Genomic DNA, 16,800 nt, shown 5'->3' on the forward strand with positions numbered 1-16,800 from the left:
ACTTACCTCGAAGCTTGTGGTCTGAGCCAGGCACAGCTTCCTCACTGATGCAGCCACCGTGGCCACCGTAGCCTGGGACGGTGTCTCCTCCCATTCGTACAACAGGCTGCTTGGGGTTAAGTCTCCATCGTCTGGATCTGAGATGGGAAGTGCTGGCCAGGGATGACCGCGTGGGGGAAATGCCAGAGTGAGTAGAAGGACCCCTGGGAGCTCCCCCCCTCACCCTGCCAATGCTTCCTTCAGCATGCTTCTGGCAACAGGTGAGGGGAACATGCATAAGGAAAATCATGGCAGTGTTCCTGCTAACAGCAAAAGACGGGAAACAGCCTATGTACCCATCAGCAAGGGATGGCCAAATAAGCTGACTCCAAAGCCCTCTTGGGATTGACAGAGAAAACATAAAAACTTAGGGGCTTCCCTGGTGGCGCCGTGGTTGAGCATCTGCCTGCTAATGCAGGGGACATGGGTTCGAGCCCTGGTCTGGGAGGATCCCGCATGCCGCGGAGCGGCTGGGCCCGTGAGCCACAATTGCTGAGCCTGCGCGTCTGGAGCCTGTGCTCCGCAGCAAGAGAGGCCGCGACGGTGAGAGGCCGGCGCACCGCGATGAAGAGTGGCCCCCGCTTGCCACAACTAGAGAAAGCCCTCGCACAGAAACGAAGACCCAACACAGCCATAAATAAATAAATAAATAAATTTAAAAAAAAAAAAAAAACATAAAAACTTCATCCATACAATGGAAGATTATTCAGCAAGAAAAAAAAATCAAGTTGTGACACATGCTACAACATGCATGAACCTTGAAAACATTATGGGAAGTGAAAGAAGCCAGTCATAAAAGGCCCCATACTGGGAACTTCCCTGGTGGTGCAGTGGTTAAGACTCGGCGCTTCCACTGCAGGGGCCACAGGTTTGATCCCTGGTCAGGGAACTAAGATCCTGCATGCCGCACAGTGCGGCCAAAAAAAGAAAAAAAAAAAGTCACATACTATATGATTCTATTTACATGAAATGTCCAGAATGGACTAATGTAGAGAATAGATTCGTGGTTGCCAGGAGCTGGGGGAACAGGCGGTGACAGCAAATGGGTGCAAGGTTTCTTTTGGGGTGATGAAAACGTAGTAAAGTTGATTGTGATGATGGATGCACAACTCTGACTCTACTAGAAGCCATTGAATTGTTCACTTTACTTTTTTTTCTTTTTCTGGCCACGCCACGCGGCTAGGGGGATCTTAGTTCCCCAACCAGGGATCAAAGCCAGGACCCCAGCAGCGAAAGCACCAGGTTGTAACCACTGGACCACCAGGGAATTTCCTGAATTGTTCACTTTAAATGGATGAGTTGCACAGTATGTGAATTACATCTCAACTACAGCTGTTTAAAAAATATATGTATGAAAAGCTCATTCCACTCAACGGGGAACCACCAGGTCCTGACACTAGATGTCCCAGGCACTGCCAGTGTCTGTGCCTGAGGGAGGGCTCAGGGGGCAGGTCAGCCTGGGATCTCAGCCTGGGCTCCGTGGAGCCAGAGGGAATGCTGGGAAGACCCAGGGCTTCAGTCCCCACCTGCTGGGTTTTCCCCAGGGTGGTGCAGGCAGGGAGTCTGTCTTCCGAGGCAAACATGATTCAACCCACCAGGGCTATAGAAAAGACGCCGGGAGTCCAAGTCCCAGCTCTGTCTCTCTATTAGCTCTGTGACTTCAAACAAGTCATTTTACCTCTTGGAAACATTTTCCTTAAATGAAAAATACAACTAATAATAACAGTAACTTCCTAATGGGGTCATGATGAGAATTAAATTAAATAATCCACATAAAGCACTCAGCACAGATACTGGCCCACAGTAAATCCTTCCAAACTGTCAGCAATAAGAACTAACTACCCTTATTTCATTATTCAGGGAAAGAGCCATTTTTCCATCATGGAAAACAAGAACAAAAACAAACAACTCTTTTCCTCAGGTGCATGCCTTGCTTGTTTCTTTCTGTGCGAAATCATAGAAGGGACCCAAGCTCCAGGGGATGCTACATGTTGGCAGGAACTTTCCAGAAAATCAGGAAACCTGAGTCAGTTTGCCCCCAAAATGGTCAGGTTGAAGGGTCATCAGATGTAAGTTGGATTCTCCCACAAAAGCTGGGAACCAGAAGATTCCATCTCCACTGAGGACCACCCAGGGAGGAGGCCAAGACCAAGCCTGGGCCATGTGAGCCGAGAGAAACTTCCAGAGAAACTTCTAGAAAGAGAGGCTCACTCTCCTGACGATGGCCACTTTCAGAAACAGTTCAAGAGTGGCCAGACAGGGACAGAGGGATGGAGCCTAGGCTCGCTTGAGCCCCTCTGGCCAGAGCAGGCTGTGAAGCTCACCTAAGGGTCCCTGTGCCCACCCTCATTCACCTGCGACAGCCGGGTCCCGGGGCATCTCATACAGCAGGGTGAGCGAGGAAAGGGTCCGCATCTGCACAGCGCTCGCCTCCCCAGAGAGGGGCCCCACGGTGTCCAGCTCCATGCAGGACGCCTCCCCCAGCACGCCGGCCTGGAAACTCTGGACGCAGGTCAGGCGGAAGGCCTCCTGGACCGTGCGGGAAAGAGGCGGAGGCTCAGGCCAGGCCTTGGCAGTGAGGGAACCCCCCCCTGGGGTCCCTGAAACCGGCAGCAAGGGCCAAGGCTGGGGGGAGCCCACTGGGGGCTACCTTGGAGCTTCAGAACCCCTCTCCCCATAGAGAGAGGTGGAAGGCCAAGAAAAGCAAGAACGTGCAGTAAGCAGTAACCCCAAGGAGAGGAACCATAAAGCCTCAGCTGGAAAATGAGTAACACCACCAGAGTCTGCAGTCCTGCATCAGCCTCCAGATGCTGAGGCTTGTATAATCGTGTTAGCAGTGATCATCCCTTATCCTTATACAGTTGCTTACTATTTACACAACACTTTCACCTGCAGGGAGCTACGGACCCCAGAGGAGGAGAGGGGAAGAGGAGGGGAGGGGAAGAGGGGGCAGGGTGAGGGGTGGAGGGAGAGGAGGATGAGAGAAGAAGTGGGGGAAGGGAAAGGACAGAAGCAGCGGGAGGGGGGCAGGGTGGTGGGCAGTGGAGCTGAGAGATGGAGGGGGGAGGGGAGCAGAGAAAAGGGAGGGGGGCTAAGGAGGGAGGAGGGGAAAGAAGGCGGCACGGCAGGGAGGATGGGAGGGTCGCGGGCACAGCACTCACCTCCGCGGCGGGCAGGGCCTGGGAGCGCAGGGAGGCGCGCACTCTGCGCAGGGAGCATCGCGCCAGGTCCTTGGTCTTGTGCAGCCTGGTTCCGCGTTGCTGGTACGTGGTGGGACACCTGCCCAGGATGTCCACCTGGGCGAGCGGGGCCCAGTCAGCCCCCTGCTCCCCCCTTCACTCGACCACCCACCCCCTCCAGGCTCCAACCTTACCTCCTCGATGGTCTGGGGGCTGCGGGTGCCCGGGCGACCCTGCAGGAGGCTCAGCACAGCGCGCTTCACGTTCAGCGCCCAGCGCGGCTCGGGGTGGCCAAGACACAGGCGTGCCACGCGCCCTGCGTGCAGGACGAAGCGCAGCGGCACGCGGCCCAGAGCGGCACTGCGCGGGGGCCGGGCGTCAGGGGGACCCCTCCAAGGCCCCAGGCCACCTCTTCCGCGTCAGGGCCAGAACATCCCTGACCCTCCTGCGCGCCCCCCCATGGGTCAGTCCCATGGGAAGCGCCTGGGTACCGCCATATCCCCCCAAATGGTCTCGCTTCCCTCCTCAGCTCAGCTCTCCAGCTACTTCTCAAACTACACAGGAGGCAGCCAACTCTTTGCTCCAAGCTGCTCCCAACCTTGCCGCCACTTGGATGAAACGTACCTGTGTCAACCCAGCTTGACTAAATAGAAAGCTGAGCGTCCAAGGGCATCCTGCATTGCAAAGCTTCTCGTTTTCCCAGCGCACCAGGGAGCAAGCATCCCCCACTCACGCTGTATATGAGGAAGCTTAAGGCTCAGAGTGGTAAGGCGACTTGCTCAGGGCCACAGCTGGGATTCTAACCCAGGCAGGATGGCTCCAGAGCCACAGGTCTCAGGAACCCTGAGCTGGAAATGTCCGAGACTCCAGTACCGTACAGAGGAGGAAGCGGGGTGGAGGGAGCTACTGGAGGGGATCACACAGCCAGTCTGCGAGGAGCTGGGACCAGAGTTCAGCCCAATGCTCTCTTCCTGCCACCCCTCGCCTGACCACAAGGAGCCTGTGTCTGGTATGGCCTGGTGAGGGAGGGGATGGGGCAGGTTGGGGGTGAGGCCTGCGGGAGTGCCCATCTTTGTGGACGATGGATGGAGGTGGGAGAGAGAGGTGCCCCACGATAAAGGGAAAACTGCTAAAACCCCAAACCCCACCAGCTAGCCAGCAAGCAGAATCTTGAGGGATAAAAGTGGCCCTATTGAACCTCCTGGGGGAGGTCACCGCCCCCTCTCCAGCTCCCAGTGGAGTCTGGGGCCCCCAAGCCTACCCCCACTGGAGGCAGCCCCCAGGGCCTCAGGCCTCAGGCTAGAGAAATGCTAATGGCGCCCGCCCCTTCCAGAATAGCTAGTGTCAGTCTGGTCTCTCAGGAGCTGACAGCCCTGCCCACTCGCATGTCTGATGAGGCGCCCAGGGACAATAGCCCAGGCTGTCCCCTCGGAGAAGGCCACCCTAAGCTTTTCAGGAGGGCTCCATCTGCCCCCTCAGCAGCACCCCCCATCCCCCTTTGCCCACACAAAGGCTTTATTTTTTCAACAAATGAATTTGCAATAAAAAAGGAAGAGGAATCTGTGGAGATGGGCTTGTCCTCAAGCTGGTGGCTGGACTGAGCTTTGAGGCCACTGAAGCCGCTGTCAGGAGCCCTGGGAAACACAGCCGAGAGAGAGGTCCAGGCTTGGCTGAGTCACAGAGGGGAGCTTGGCTTGGGAAGGGAGAAGCTATGGGCCTCCAGGAAAACCCCCATCTTAGCGGGGGTGGGGAAGGAGAAGGGCAGACCGCAATGGGTGCCCAGTGTCTTCCAGAATGTTCTTAAGGATGAAGGCCAGAGGGTGCTGGGCAGACACAAAATCTGGACATGCTGGGCGTGACAGCCAGGAAAATATGGGGCGAGTTCCTTCCACCAGATAAGGGAAGGCCGCCTGAGGCCATGTGGAGCCATTCAAGACTCCCACATCACGACAGCTCCCAGTGGTCCTCAGCAATGGTCTGGTCTGGGTGTTTACACGGTCAAAACAAAGGTGGAACCCTCTTTGAACTTCAGTCCGAGACGGCCTCTTTCTGCTGCAGCGGGGTCACCCGAATCGGGTTCTTCCAATATAATTTGGTGCACCCAGTGCCCGGCGGCCGTTGGAAGAGGGAGCAGGGCTCACATATCCAGCCCCACCGGGAGCGAGGCCCAGCGTCTTACCTCAAACTCTCTGACTCCTTCAGAACTTCCACCTTGGACCCCAGGATGGATGTCACCTGGAAGTGTTGGAGCTGAAGCGGAAAGCACGGAGAGCTGGTGACCTCTCCTGGGGAATTCCAGGACCGCACCAGCACCCGCACCACCTAAAGCAGTTCTGGGACCCAGCATGATCCAGTGGAGCGTCAGGCAGAGAGGTCCATCCCTTGAGCGGAAGAGTCTAGTGTCGGGGTGGTAGATGCTGAATATCTCTAGGGATAAATAATTTAAATAGCCAGGCACCTCTGCTCCCCACTCAGTGTACAGAAAGTTCTCATTAGCTTCTCATTTTGACCCAAAAGGCCCTGGAAGTTTGAATGAGAGATTCATATGGCTCCACGGTATAAACAAAACTAAGTTAGGATTGCAAAGCAAACCAAAAAAAAAGCTTTCTCATCTTGAATAAAAGACTTGGATGTCCCAATACCACCATGGCTGCGCGTGTGTGTTTGGGGGGTGAGTGTGTGTGTGTGTGTACTTATTGCAAAAGATGAATAAAATCACCCCTAAAGCCTGCATCCCTAACCTGACTGGTTTCATTTTTTTTTTTAGAGTATTTTTAGAGCAGTTTTAGGTTCATAGCAATATTGCGGGGAAGGTACAGAGATTTCCCGTATACTCCCTGCCCCCATATATGCACAGCCTCCCCATTATCAACATCCCCACCAGCGTGGGACATTCGTTACAACTGATGAACTTACACTGACACATCATTATCACCCAGAGTCCGTAGTATACATATGGGTTCCTTGGTGTCGTACATTCTATGGGTTTGGACAAATGTATGATGACACGTATCCACCGTTATAGTATCACATGGTTTCACTGCCCCGTGATTTCACTTTTTCAAAGTAACTAGTCCTCATTCATCTTGTCTAAAACCTAATTCCCCTGTCTCCTCAACACCAGCTCCCCTCCCCCGACAGAGGGTCTGTCACCTCCCCAGTAACCCAGGCTTGAAATCTTAGGGTGAAATACAGTTCCACTTGACATTGAGATGTGGTCCTGGACGATGAACCCCTCGGCCACATTACCAATACCACTTATGTCTGACCACTTGCTTGAAAGCTATCCATGATAACCATATTTTTAAAGCATATGTTTTAAAAGTTAAGTAGAGACAGGAGAGAGATTTTTTTTAAAAACCTACTGAACTGCCCACTTTAAAAGGTTAAACTGGGATTTCCCTGGTGGTGCAGTGGTTAAGACTCCGCGCTCCCAATGCAGGGGGCCCGGGTTCAATCCCTGATCCAGGAACTAGATCCCACATGCATGCCACTACTAAGGAGCCAGCGACCCACAACTAAGGAGCCCACCTACCGCAACTAAGGAGCCCACGTGCCGCAACTAAGGAGCCCACATGCCACAACTAAGGAGACATCATGCCACAACTAAGGAGCCCTCAAGCCGCAACTAAGGAGCTCACCTGCCACAACTAAGGAGCCCATGTGCTGCAACTAAGAAGTCGGAGAGCTGCAAATAAGGAGCCTGTGAGCCACAACTAAGGAGCTTGCCTGACACAACTAAGACCAGACGCAACCAAATAAATACATAAATAAATAAATATGAAAAAAAAGGTAAACTTTATAGCATTTTTACAATAAAAAAATAAAAACTAATTTTTTAAAAGGGAATGAAGTTCTGGGGACTTCCCTGGCAGTCCAGTGGTTAAGACTCCATGCTCCCAATGCAGGGGCACAGGTTCGATCCCTGGTCGGGGAACTAAGATCCTACATGCCGTGTGGCGTGGCCAAAAAATTTTTTTAAATAAAAATAAAAATATACACATTGAATTAAAATACATTACAACACCAACATATTTAAAAAATAAAGGTGGGGGGGACTTCCCTGGTGGTCCAGTGAGTAAGACTCCACACTCCTAATGCAGGGGGCCCAGGTTCGATCCCTGGTCGGGGAACTAGATCCCATATGCGTACTGCAACTAAGAGTTCACATGCCACAACGAAGAAGCCCGCATGCCGCAACAAACACCCGGCGCAGCCAAAATAAATAAATAAATATTAAAAAAAGAAACAAAACTGGAAAGTATCATATTAAAAAAAAAGGGGGGGGTAATGAAGTTCTGCTACATGCTACAATGTGGATGAACCTTAAAGACCTTATAAAAGGTGAAAGAAACCAGACACAAAAGGTCACAGGTTGATCGTGATTTGTACGTGATAAGTGACTGCACTTACATGAGACACCTGGAATCGGCAAATTCATAGGGACAGAAAGTAGAATAGAGGTTACCAGGGGCCGTGAGAAGGAGAAAAGGGGAGTTAGTGTTTAAGAGGTACAGTGCTTCTGTTTAGGATGATGACATGTTCTGGATATGGAGAGTGGTGATGGTTACACAACATTAGGAATGTACTTATTGCTGCTGAATTGTACACTTGAAATGGTTAAAATGGTAAATTTTATGTTATGTACATTTTACCACAATAAAAAAAAATTTTTTTTTTAATCAAAATAAAAAGAAGCCAGGCACAAAAGAGAACATCCTGTATGATTCCATTAAAGAGAAGTTCAGGGACTTGCCTGGTGGTCCAGTGAGTAGGACTCTGAGCTCCCAATGCAGGGGGCCCGGGTTCGATCCCTGGTCGGGGAACTGGATCACACGTGCCGCAACTAAGAAGCCTGCATGCTGCAACTAAGAGTCCACATGCCGCAACTAAGAAGCCCGCATGCCGCAATTAAGACCCGGCCGCAGCCTAAATAAATAAATAAATATTTAAAGAGAAGTTCAAAGACAGGCAAAACTAAGCTATGGTGCTAGAAATCATGCTAGAACTCAGGAGAGCCTTTGGCAGAAGTGACTGGAGGAGAGAATGAGGGCGGTTATGGGGTTTTCTTGATCTGGGGGTGGCTACAGAGGAGTGTTTAATCAGTGAAATTCATTGTTCTCAATACTTATTTTCACCCTTTTCCCTCAAAAATATATTTAATTGATTGCCTCCTGAGTGGCTGTAAATTTTCCATTTATGCCACAAATAGTTTTTTTTGGTTTTTGTTTTGGCTGCGCCACGTGGCTTGTGGGATCTTAATACCCCGACCAGGGATTGGATCCGTGCTCCCTGCAGTGGAAGCGCGGAGTCCTAACCACTGGACCGCCAGGGAAGTCCCTGTGCCACAAATCTTTGAAATGATCCAATTCTTTCTACCCTTGCCAACATTTGACATTATCAATTTTTTTAATGCTAAAAACAAAGCAAACAAGCAAATAAAACCGCAGTACACAATTTGTCTTGTGAAAACTAGCCCTGCAGAAAAAACAACTACTAGTGTTTTGATAGACATTAAAGGACAGCAGAGACTAGTAAAGTGGCAGCTCTGACCAGGACTAACATTTTGGATAGTTTAAGAATTCAGAGGCAGCTCAGAGCCACCCCATAAAAGACTCCATCCGGAGGTCTACATGAAACATAACAAAAGAGTTTGGGTTTTGTTTTTTGTTTGTTTGTTTGCCGCGCGCCGCCTGGCTTGCAGGATCTTAGTTCCCCAACCAGCCCTGGCAATGAAAGCGCCAAGTCCTAACCACTGGATAGCCAGGGAATCCCCCAAAGCAGTTTTGAGAAACTCTTGTCAGCAAGTGCTCCAGCCAGTTCAAAAACGCTTCCCAAATAGGACATAAGACTTTAGCGAAAACTAAGAGACCATTTAGGCAGGGTGGGAGGGTTTGTCCAGGAAACACATGAGAGTCATCAGAAAGGGGAGAGAGAAGCATGGGCAGGCATTTCCACTTGCAAGAACATGGAGGAGCTTCAGGAAAATCTTGATGAAAAAGAAACCTACAACCACCAAGAGAATCTAGCTCATAATTCCACCTTGACTGAAGCCAGTACTAACACCACCACTGCCCAGTACAGGCATACCTCGTTTTATCGTGCTTCCCAGATATTGCATTTTTTATTGTACAAACTGAAGGTTGCATCAAGCAAATCTATCAACACAATTTTTCCAAGAACATTTGCTCATTTTGTCACTGTGTCACATTTTAGTAATTTTTAAAATATTTCAAACTTTTTCATTATTATTTTATTTGTTAGCATGAGCTGTGTAAGTGATCTTTAATGTTACTATTAGATAGTACAACTCACTGAAGGCTCAGATGATAATTAGCATTTTTTAGCAATAAAATACTTTTTATTTAAGGCATGTTCTTTCTTTAGACATCATGCTATTGCATACTTAACAGACTACAGTATAGTGCGAACATAACTTTGATATGCACTGGGAAACCAAAAAATTTGTGTAACTTGCTTTATTTCAATACTTGCTTCATTTCAGCAGCCTGGAACCGAACCTGTGATATCTCCGAGGTGTGCCTGTACGAAGGAACCCAGGGCAGCCCTGGAGGCCCCAACCAGGTCTTCGGTGTCTACCCTCGTCTGCTCCTTTGTCTACAAGACCTTAACTTGCTTTGACTTTGCTCACCCCTGGGACTTGCAGCTTCCCCATTTGTGACCCTCAGTCCTCCCAAGGACACAGCTTGTCCCCATCCTGTGGCTCTACTTACTCCAAGAAATACCCTTCACTCCTTCTTTAACCCCCACTCCTCCCCCCACTGGACCTACCATGGTACCTCCTACAACCAAAATGGCACCCTGTTCCCATGTTACTCTAGAGCCCTCACTCGCTGAATTTGAGATTCCTCAGAAAGCTCCTCTCCATTTATCAGACAAATGGGAAATTTCAGGGGCTGTGGCTTCCCCTTGGCCCTCCCCCATGTCAACGTGACCTCCTGGTTACCCAAAGATACTCACCCGTAAAGCCATCTGGCAGGGGCCAAGCACATCAAGGGTGACCAAGCCTTGGAGACCAAGGCCACTCCCCTCCTCCTGTGTCCCCTGCAGGCTGGTGCTCGTGTTGGTGGAAAAGTGATAGGTGTATCTGGTGCCCAGGGGGAGGTGGGGATCAGCTGAACCTGGAGGGCAGAGGACGCAGTGTCACCTTGACAATCCAAAACCTTTTGAGACTCAACTCCACCTGGACTACTTAGCCATCCTTACTGCCACCTCCCTCTCTCCTTTGGTCTATGAGCTGCCTGCTCCCAGCTCAGGGGAAGGCTGGGTGGCTGCAGACCCCAAGAGAGTGAAGGAGAAAATAAAGATAATAACAATAAGTGCTTAATAAATGTTACCCAGTGTTCTAGGCCCTCTTCTAAGAGCTTTATACACATCAGAGTTTTTCAGCCTCGGCAGTATTAATATTTTGGGCCGTATAATTCTGTTGTGTACTGTAGGATGTTTAGCAGTATCTCCAGCCTCCACCCACTAGATGCCAGTAGCACACCCCAGTTGTGACAAGAAAAATGTCTCCAGAATTTGCAAAATGTCCCTGGGAGATACAATCATCCTTGTTGAGGACCACTGATCTATTTTATATTAACTTATGGAAGTCTCATAACAACTTTGAGGTGGGCACTCTTATTTTCTCCATTTTACAGAGTTGGAAACCAAGGCTCAGAGAGGTTAACTAACTTACCCAAGGTTGCACAGCTGAGATCCAAACCTTGGCAGTCTGATTCCTCACCTACTGCCTTGGTGGATATCAGTGGGGGCAGGAGGTGGGTTGGAGAGATTATCCTGATCTTTACAGAAAACAGAGCTGTAGGGCTGGCCAGTCTGGAGGTATTGGAGGTAGTGGGGAGGTGAAGTAGGTACTCTGGGGAAGATCAGATCTAGGGAGCAGAGTCTGTGATTCTTTCTTTCTTTCTTTCTTTCTTTTTTATTTATTTTTTTAATTGAAGTCTAGTTGATTTACAATGTGCCAATCTCTGCTGTACAGCAAAGTGACTCGGTTATACACATATAGATATTTTTATATATTCTTTTCCATTATGGTTTATCAGAGTCTATGATTCTTGAAACTTCTATTTAGACCAGCGAACCAATTGCAAAATACTATTAAATTATTAATTATGATACCTCACCCTTTTCCTGAGCCTGGAATTGAATTAACACATTCATGTTAATTTCTTTGTGCTCAAGTATAACCACATCTCACATTCCCAAAATGCTTCTTTCCAAACAATTTGCCCCAAGTTTCTCTAATCTACTCCACCCCAAGATGCAAATAGAATCACTTGGCTAAAGTCTTTTACTCCACCTGGAGACCACAAGGTATGAGGAAATAGCCCAGGGGCCTCAGGGCTGGGATGGCTTAAGGCCATTGTAACCTGAGGGTGCTATTTGCTTCTCTAAATGCTGGGGACTTGGTGGCCTTTGCAGAACGGGTCTTGCTCCTCCCAAATGGCCTCCCTGGGAAGGTGGCCAAGGCCCTCTGGGGTTGTCCCTAATCACACCTGGCAGTGGTCAGCTTCGCCTCCCCCGCCCTGTCTCAGGTTCAGGGTCACCAGAAGTGTGATAAGGTCTCCAGAGAAACTTGCTCACCTGAGCATGAAGTCATGCAGGAGGCCGCCTGCTCCACCAGCGAGTCTGGAATTTCTGAAATCACAAGTCAGATGGAACCAGGGCAAGGCCAGGAGGAGGCATGCAACAGCCCCACCCCATGGGCTGCTGACCTGCTCTTGAAAGAGGACATTTAAGGGTCCGGGGACCAAGGGGACAAAAAGATCATTCCAGCTCTCCTCTCTCTCATGGGGCTGGGAGTGACTCCCTGCCCCGTCCCCACCCTGCTCTTCCCCATCTTGGGCACTGGCACCACCGTCACCCCATTGCTGGAGCTGGTACCTGGGAGTTGTGTGTGCTTCCCCTCTTTTCCCTTATCATCACCCCAAGTCCCATGTGTCAGCAAGTGCTGCCAATTCCATCAGGTCTCCCTCCCTCCCTCCATCTACCCATCCATCCCCCCCTCTATTCATTCCTCCCTCCCTCCTTCTATCCTTCTCTCTCTCCATCTCCATCACCATCACTCTAGGCAAAGTCACATCTTCTCTCACCTAGACAACTGCAGCAGCCTCCTAATTATCCCCCATGTCCACGGTTCATCCCCCACAGTTAGTCATGTTTTAAAAGTCTAAATCCAATCACATCACTCCCTGCTTAACAGCTCCTAAGTCTCCCCCGCCACCCACCCCAACCCATATGCACTCATAATAAAATCCTTCCCATGAGAGCTGGCCTCTGTCTGCCCCTCTGGCCACATCTCACCCCCACTCCTGACCTCCAGCCATGCTGGTCCTCCAGCTCAAGGCCTTTGCACATGCTGTTCCCTCTGGCCTCAACACTCTTCCACCTGCTCTCACATCCTAGGCTCCTTCAGGCCTCAGCATAAACATCTCTCCCTGGCGACTCTCCTGGTGGTCCAGTGGCTAAGACCTGAGCTCCCAATGCAGGGGGCCCGGGTTCAATCCCTGGTCAGGGAACTGAATCCCGTATGCCACAACTAAAGATCCCACATGCCGCAACTAAGACACAGCACAGCCAAATCAGTCAATCAATCAATAAAACATCTCTCTCTGTCCTCACCTGTCAGTGTCTATCTCTGATACAGACCTGGTAGTCTATCTTAGCATCCTATTCTCTTCATAAGACTTGTGAAACTTTAATGATTTCATTATTTTGGTCACCTCTGTCAAAATTGTATCCCCCAACTCCTGATCGCCAGGACAGACTGGAATGATTAAATGAATGAATACAACTAACACTTGAACAGCAGTTACCGTGTGCCAAGCACTGTTCCAAGCAATTTATACATTAAACGCCTTCAATCTCCTGAGAATCCCCTGAGGTAAGGGCAATTATTATTCCCATTTTACAGATAAAGACACTGAGGCACAGAGACTGAGAGCACACAGTTAGGAGGGGAGCCAGGGTTTGAACCCAGGCACCCTGAGTCCACAGCCTTAACCACTACATTATCATGAAGGAATAAGTGAGTGAGTGAATAAAGGAACAGGTGAACCAACAAAGGCAAGACCGAGAGGCTACAGCAGTAAAGGATGGTTATCTAGTTTGGCTCCCCAGCAGATCTCGTAATACCTCATTTAGCCACCATCTAAGCTGCAGAACAACCAGAGTATGAACAGAACGGCCAGGGACCTCCTCAGGCTGCCGAGGACACCCTGCAGGGGATCCTCAGACCACCTGCCTGGGAAGGGTCAGCATGTCTCCATCTGCCCGTCCCAACCTCACCTGAAAGCCTCCCCATTTCCACCTACTGTCACTCCTCGTTTGTCCTTCCTTCCAACCACACACCTGGGCATTTCCTGGGCATCATCCATACCCTTCCAGAGCAGCCTTAGCCAGGGGTCCATCTGCAGGCATTTTCATACAATGACTTTCCAATAATACCATTTCTATCCTCAAAACCACCCCACTGTGCCTCAACTGGTAATCATTACACACGCCAGCCTGTTTAATCCCTTAAGAAAAATACGCTTTCCCAGAATGGGGGGAAAGTGCATTTTATACCATTCCATTAAAACCCTTTGAAATAATAGAACATGTTAGGGTATTTGGCAGGGTTTTTTTTTTTTTTAACCCCTGAATGTTTTGGCTCATCCAACAAAATGCTCTTTGCATTAAAGTAGAATATCAATGGATAAAATCACATTTCAAAGACATTTAAGTCAATCAGTCTCCCTTTCAACTCTCTTTCAACTCTGATCACTTGGACCCTGGGTGCCAGATTGAACATGTGTGTGCATAATCTTTAAACTCCCAGTTGTGCACAGACCCAGCATTCTGGCTTCTTTGCTCCGCCGATAACCTCTACATCTGCTTCTCCGCCCTGCTATGCCGAGGGTAGTGATGCCTACAAGCCCAGGTCCACCACGAGCTCCCAGGAGTAAAGTGTGTTCTGAGAGCATTCTGCTTGAACCAAGTCTGTTTCCCTTCCATTTCTCAAGCACTTAAAAAGACATATCTCAAGTTTAAAAAAGGTTCCAGAAAAACAAAGACCGTTCGATGATCCTACTAAATAAATCAACCAAGGAGGGGAAAACAGTGAGTGCTGGGAGGTAATAAATCTTTCCATCACTTCTAGGGAAAGATCTGAAATGGATTGAAATTGATGTCATCTCTACAGCCCAGAAATGAAATCAAGTCTCATTTCAGCTTTCTCAGATGTCAGTTGGGATCCCCGTTCATTTATGTATCCAGCCAGCACAAGATTCACTAAACACCAGCTGTGTGAGAGGCAAATAGGTGAAAATACAGTGAGTAAAACAGCTGTGATGGGACCTGCACCGTCTGGGACAGTAGCCACCAGCCGCATGTGAAATGTGGCTGGTGTTTTAAAGAAACCTTTAATTAAATTTAAATTAAAAACTGTGCTCAAGTCAGTTATTGGAAAACTTTTAAGTATGTTTGAAACAACTTAGTATACAAAAGTACTTTTTCAACTTGAAATTTTAAGAAATCTAAAAAGAGATCAAGTATTTGCAATGAAAATTTGGCATCCAAATTGAAATATGTTCTAAGTATAAAGTACACACTGGGTTTCAAGGAACAGGAAATATATCTTGTTAATACTTTTTATATCAATTACATTTTCTAATGATATTTTAGGTATATTGGGTTAAGTACAATAATTATTAAATTAATTTCACTTGCTTTTTTTTACACATTTTTAAATGGGACTGCTTGAAAATTTAAAATTACATATTGGCTTGCATTGTATTTTTAATGGATAGCACTGTCCTGTACCTTCCTGCAGTAAATAGACAACAAGTTAAAGTTCATTCCACATTGCTACCCTGCATCGGAGTATGAGTATCCCTGCAGATAGCTAAGCATCCCTGCACCCAGGCTCAGGGAGTCTGGAAGTCAGCTTTTCCTCACTCAGGATTTCAGATCTGGTCTCAGTTTCCAGAGGATGTTGGGGAAAGTTGGGAGTGAGAGATGAGGGATCCACCTGTACTCTCTCCCTCCTTTTCCCCATGAAAGGCAAAACCAAGGGAGGCAGCAGAAGGCCAGGTAAACATACATTTGGCTATAAAAACGCTGTCCCAAATGCATCTGGGCTGCCGCCCTTCTACCCCGGAAGGAATAGGGTTGCAGCAGCTTTACTTACTCGTTGAAGTCGCTGCCGTCAGCACCCAGAGCAGGACCAGACCAAGGAGCCCCATGGGCGCTGGCACTGCCGCTGGCCCGAGGGAGCCCCACACAGCCAGTCTCCCTCTCCAGAGCGGCTCAGAGCAGCCCAGAAAGGAAGCTTCTTTCCCAAAGCGGAGGGCTCAGCTTCAATTCACACTCCCAGCACAGGAGTTGGGGACGGGAAGGGGAGGAGGTGGCTTCCAGGGCAAAGACCCAGCCATTCAGAAGCCTCCAATAGAGTTCTTAGCACGAGGAGGGAGGGAGGGGGCTTCTGACCAGTGAGGGGGAAAAATCCCTTTTCAGTCTAGGGGGCAACAAAAAGGTTTGCGCCTCTTCAAGCCTTGGAAATGAAGCTCTCAGGGCAGAAGGCAACAGAGCATGGTTTGCCTTTTTGTGTGTGTGGTCTCATAGATATAACATAAAATTTACCATTTTAACCATCTTAAAGTGGCAATTTGGTGGCACTGACTACATTCACAACACTGTGCAACCATCACCACTGTCGAGTTCTGAGGTCTGATTTTGGCCTTGTCTTTCCCAGCACTCATGGTGGGCGAAGCAAAGAGAAGGGCCAGCCCAGCCTCGGAAACGGCTCTCAGCAGCTGAGGGGTGTTTCAATCCTTCAGGCCCAAGGCCTCCCTCCTGCACACATTAGGACCACCAGCAGAGAAGGGGCACAAGTCCCCTGGGAGGCCGGGGGTCCTCTCACACGTGATCCCAGGCCCCACATCTACCTGCACCCTTTGGTGTTTAGGCTCCAGACAGCCAAGTTCCTCAGCCACCACCTCCTTCAGCCCCTGCAGGCCTCGTGGACCAGCCCCTCCTCTTATGCACCTGCTTTCCACAATAAGTGTGCTTTCTTATAAACCACTTTACTGAGATAATATATCACACAATTCTCCCATTTAAAGTACACAATTCAATGGTTTTGAGTATCTTCACAGACTTGTGCAACCAACAGCAGAACCAATTTTAGAACATTTTCATCACCACAAGAGATAATCCCACCCCCCCATAAGCAGTCATTCCTCATTCCTGTCACCCCAGTACCTGGTCACCACTGCTCTGCTTTCTGTCTCCATGGATTTACCTCTTTGGGTCATTTCATAGAAATGGAATCATTCAGTATGTGGCCTGTCGTGTCTGGCTTCTTTCAGTGAGACCATGCTTTCAAGGTTCAGTCGTGCTGTAGTGTGTGTATTTCATTCCTTTTTATAGCTGAATATTGTGTCATCGAATGGATAAGCCACATTTGTTTGTTCGTTCATCCCTCAATTAACAGTTAAATGTAATTTTGTTAAAGTTAAATTAAGACCCACTTGACTGGTTGACACATCATGTCTTATGGAAATAATTAATTATG

General features: G+C 49.0%; 1 protein-coding gene and 1 long non-coding RNA gene across 4 annotated transcripts in view; one reads left to right on the forward strand and one right to left on the reverse strand.

Annotated features, from left to right (window-relative positions):
- The window catches only part of LOC309645071 (uncharacterized protein), a 189,157-nt gene that overhangs the window by 141,797 nt on the left and 30,560 nt on the right, over window positions 1-16,800 (reverse strand). For all 3 annotated transcript variants that reach the window (XM_082429604.1, XM_082429603.1, XM_082429605.1), the window contains exons 2-8: window positions 11,829-11,882; window positions 10,200-10,360; window positions 5,398-5,468; window positions 3,413-3,578; window positions 3,201-3,335; window positions 2,394-2,568; window positions 7-152 (exon numbers count right to left, since the gene is read on the reverse strand). In XM_082429604.1, the coding sequence (XP_082285730.1) occupies window positions 7-152; window positions 2,394-2,568; window positions 3,201-3,335; window positions 3,413-3,578; window positions 5,398-5,468; window positions 10,200-10,360; window positions 11,829-11,844 (870 nt within the window). In that variant the 5' untranslated portion in view covers window positions 11,845-11,882. The remainder of the gene's footprint in view (window positions 1-6; window positions 153-2,393; window positions 2,569-3,200; window positions 3,336-3,412; window positions 3,579-5,397; window positions 5,469-10,199; window positions 10,361-11,828; window positions 11,883-16,800) is intronic.
- Window positions 1-16,800, forward strand: part of LOC309645113 — a 252,052-nt gene that overhangs the window by 98,616 nt on the left and 136,636 nt on the right. The gene's annotated exons all lie outside the window — the stretch shown is intronic.

The sequence above is a fragment of the Balaenoptera physalus genome, assembly GCF_965194825.1.
Source record: "Balaenoptera physalus genome assembly, chromosome: 16".
NCBI classification, from domain to species: domain Eukaryota; kingdom Metazoa; phylum Chordata; class Mammalia; order Artiodactyla; family Balaenopteridae; genus Balaenoptera; species Balaenoptera physalus.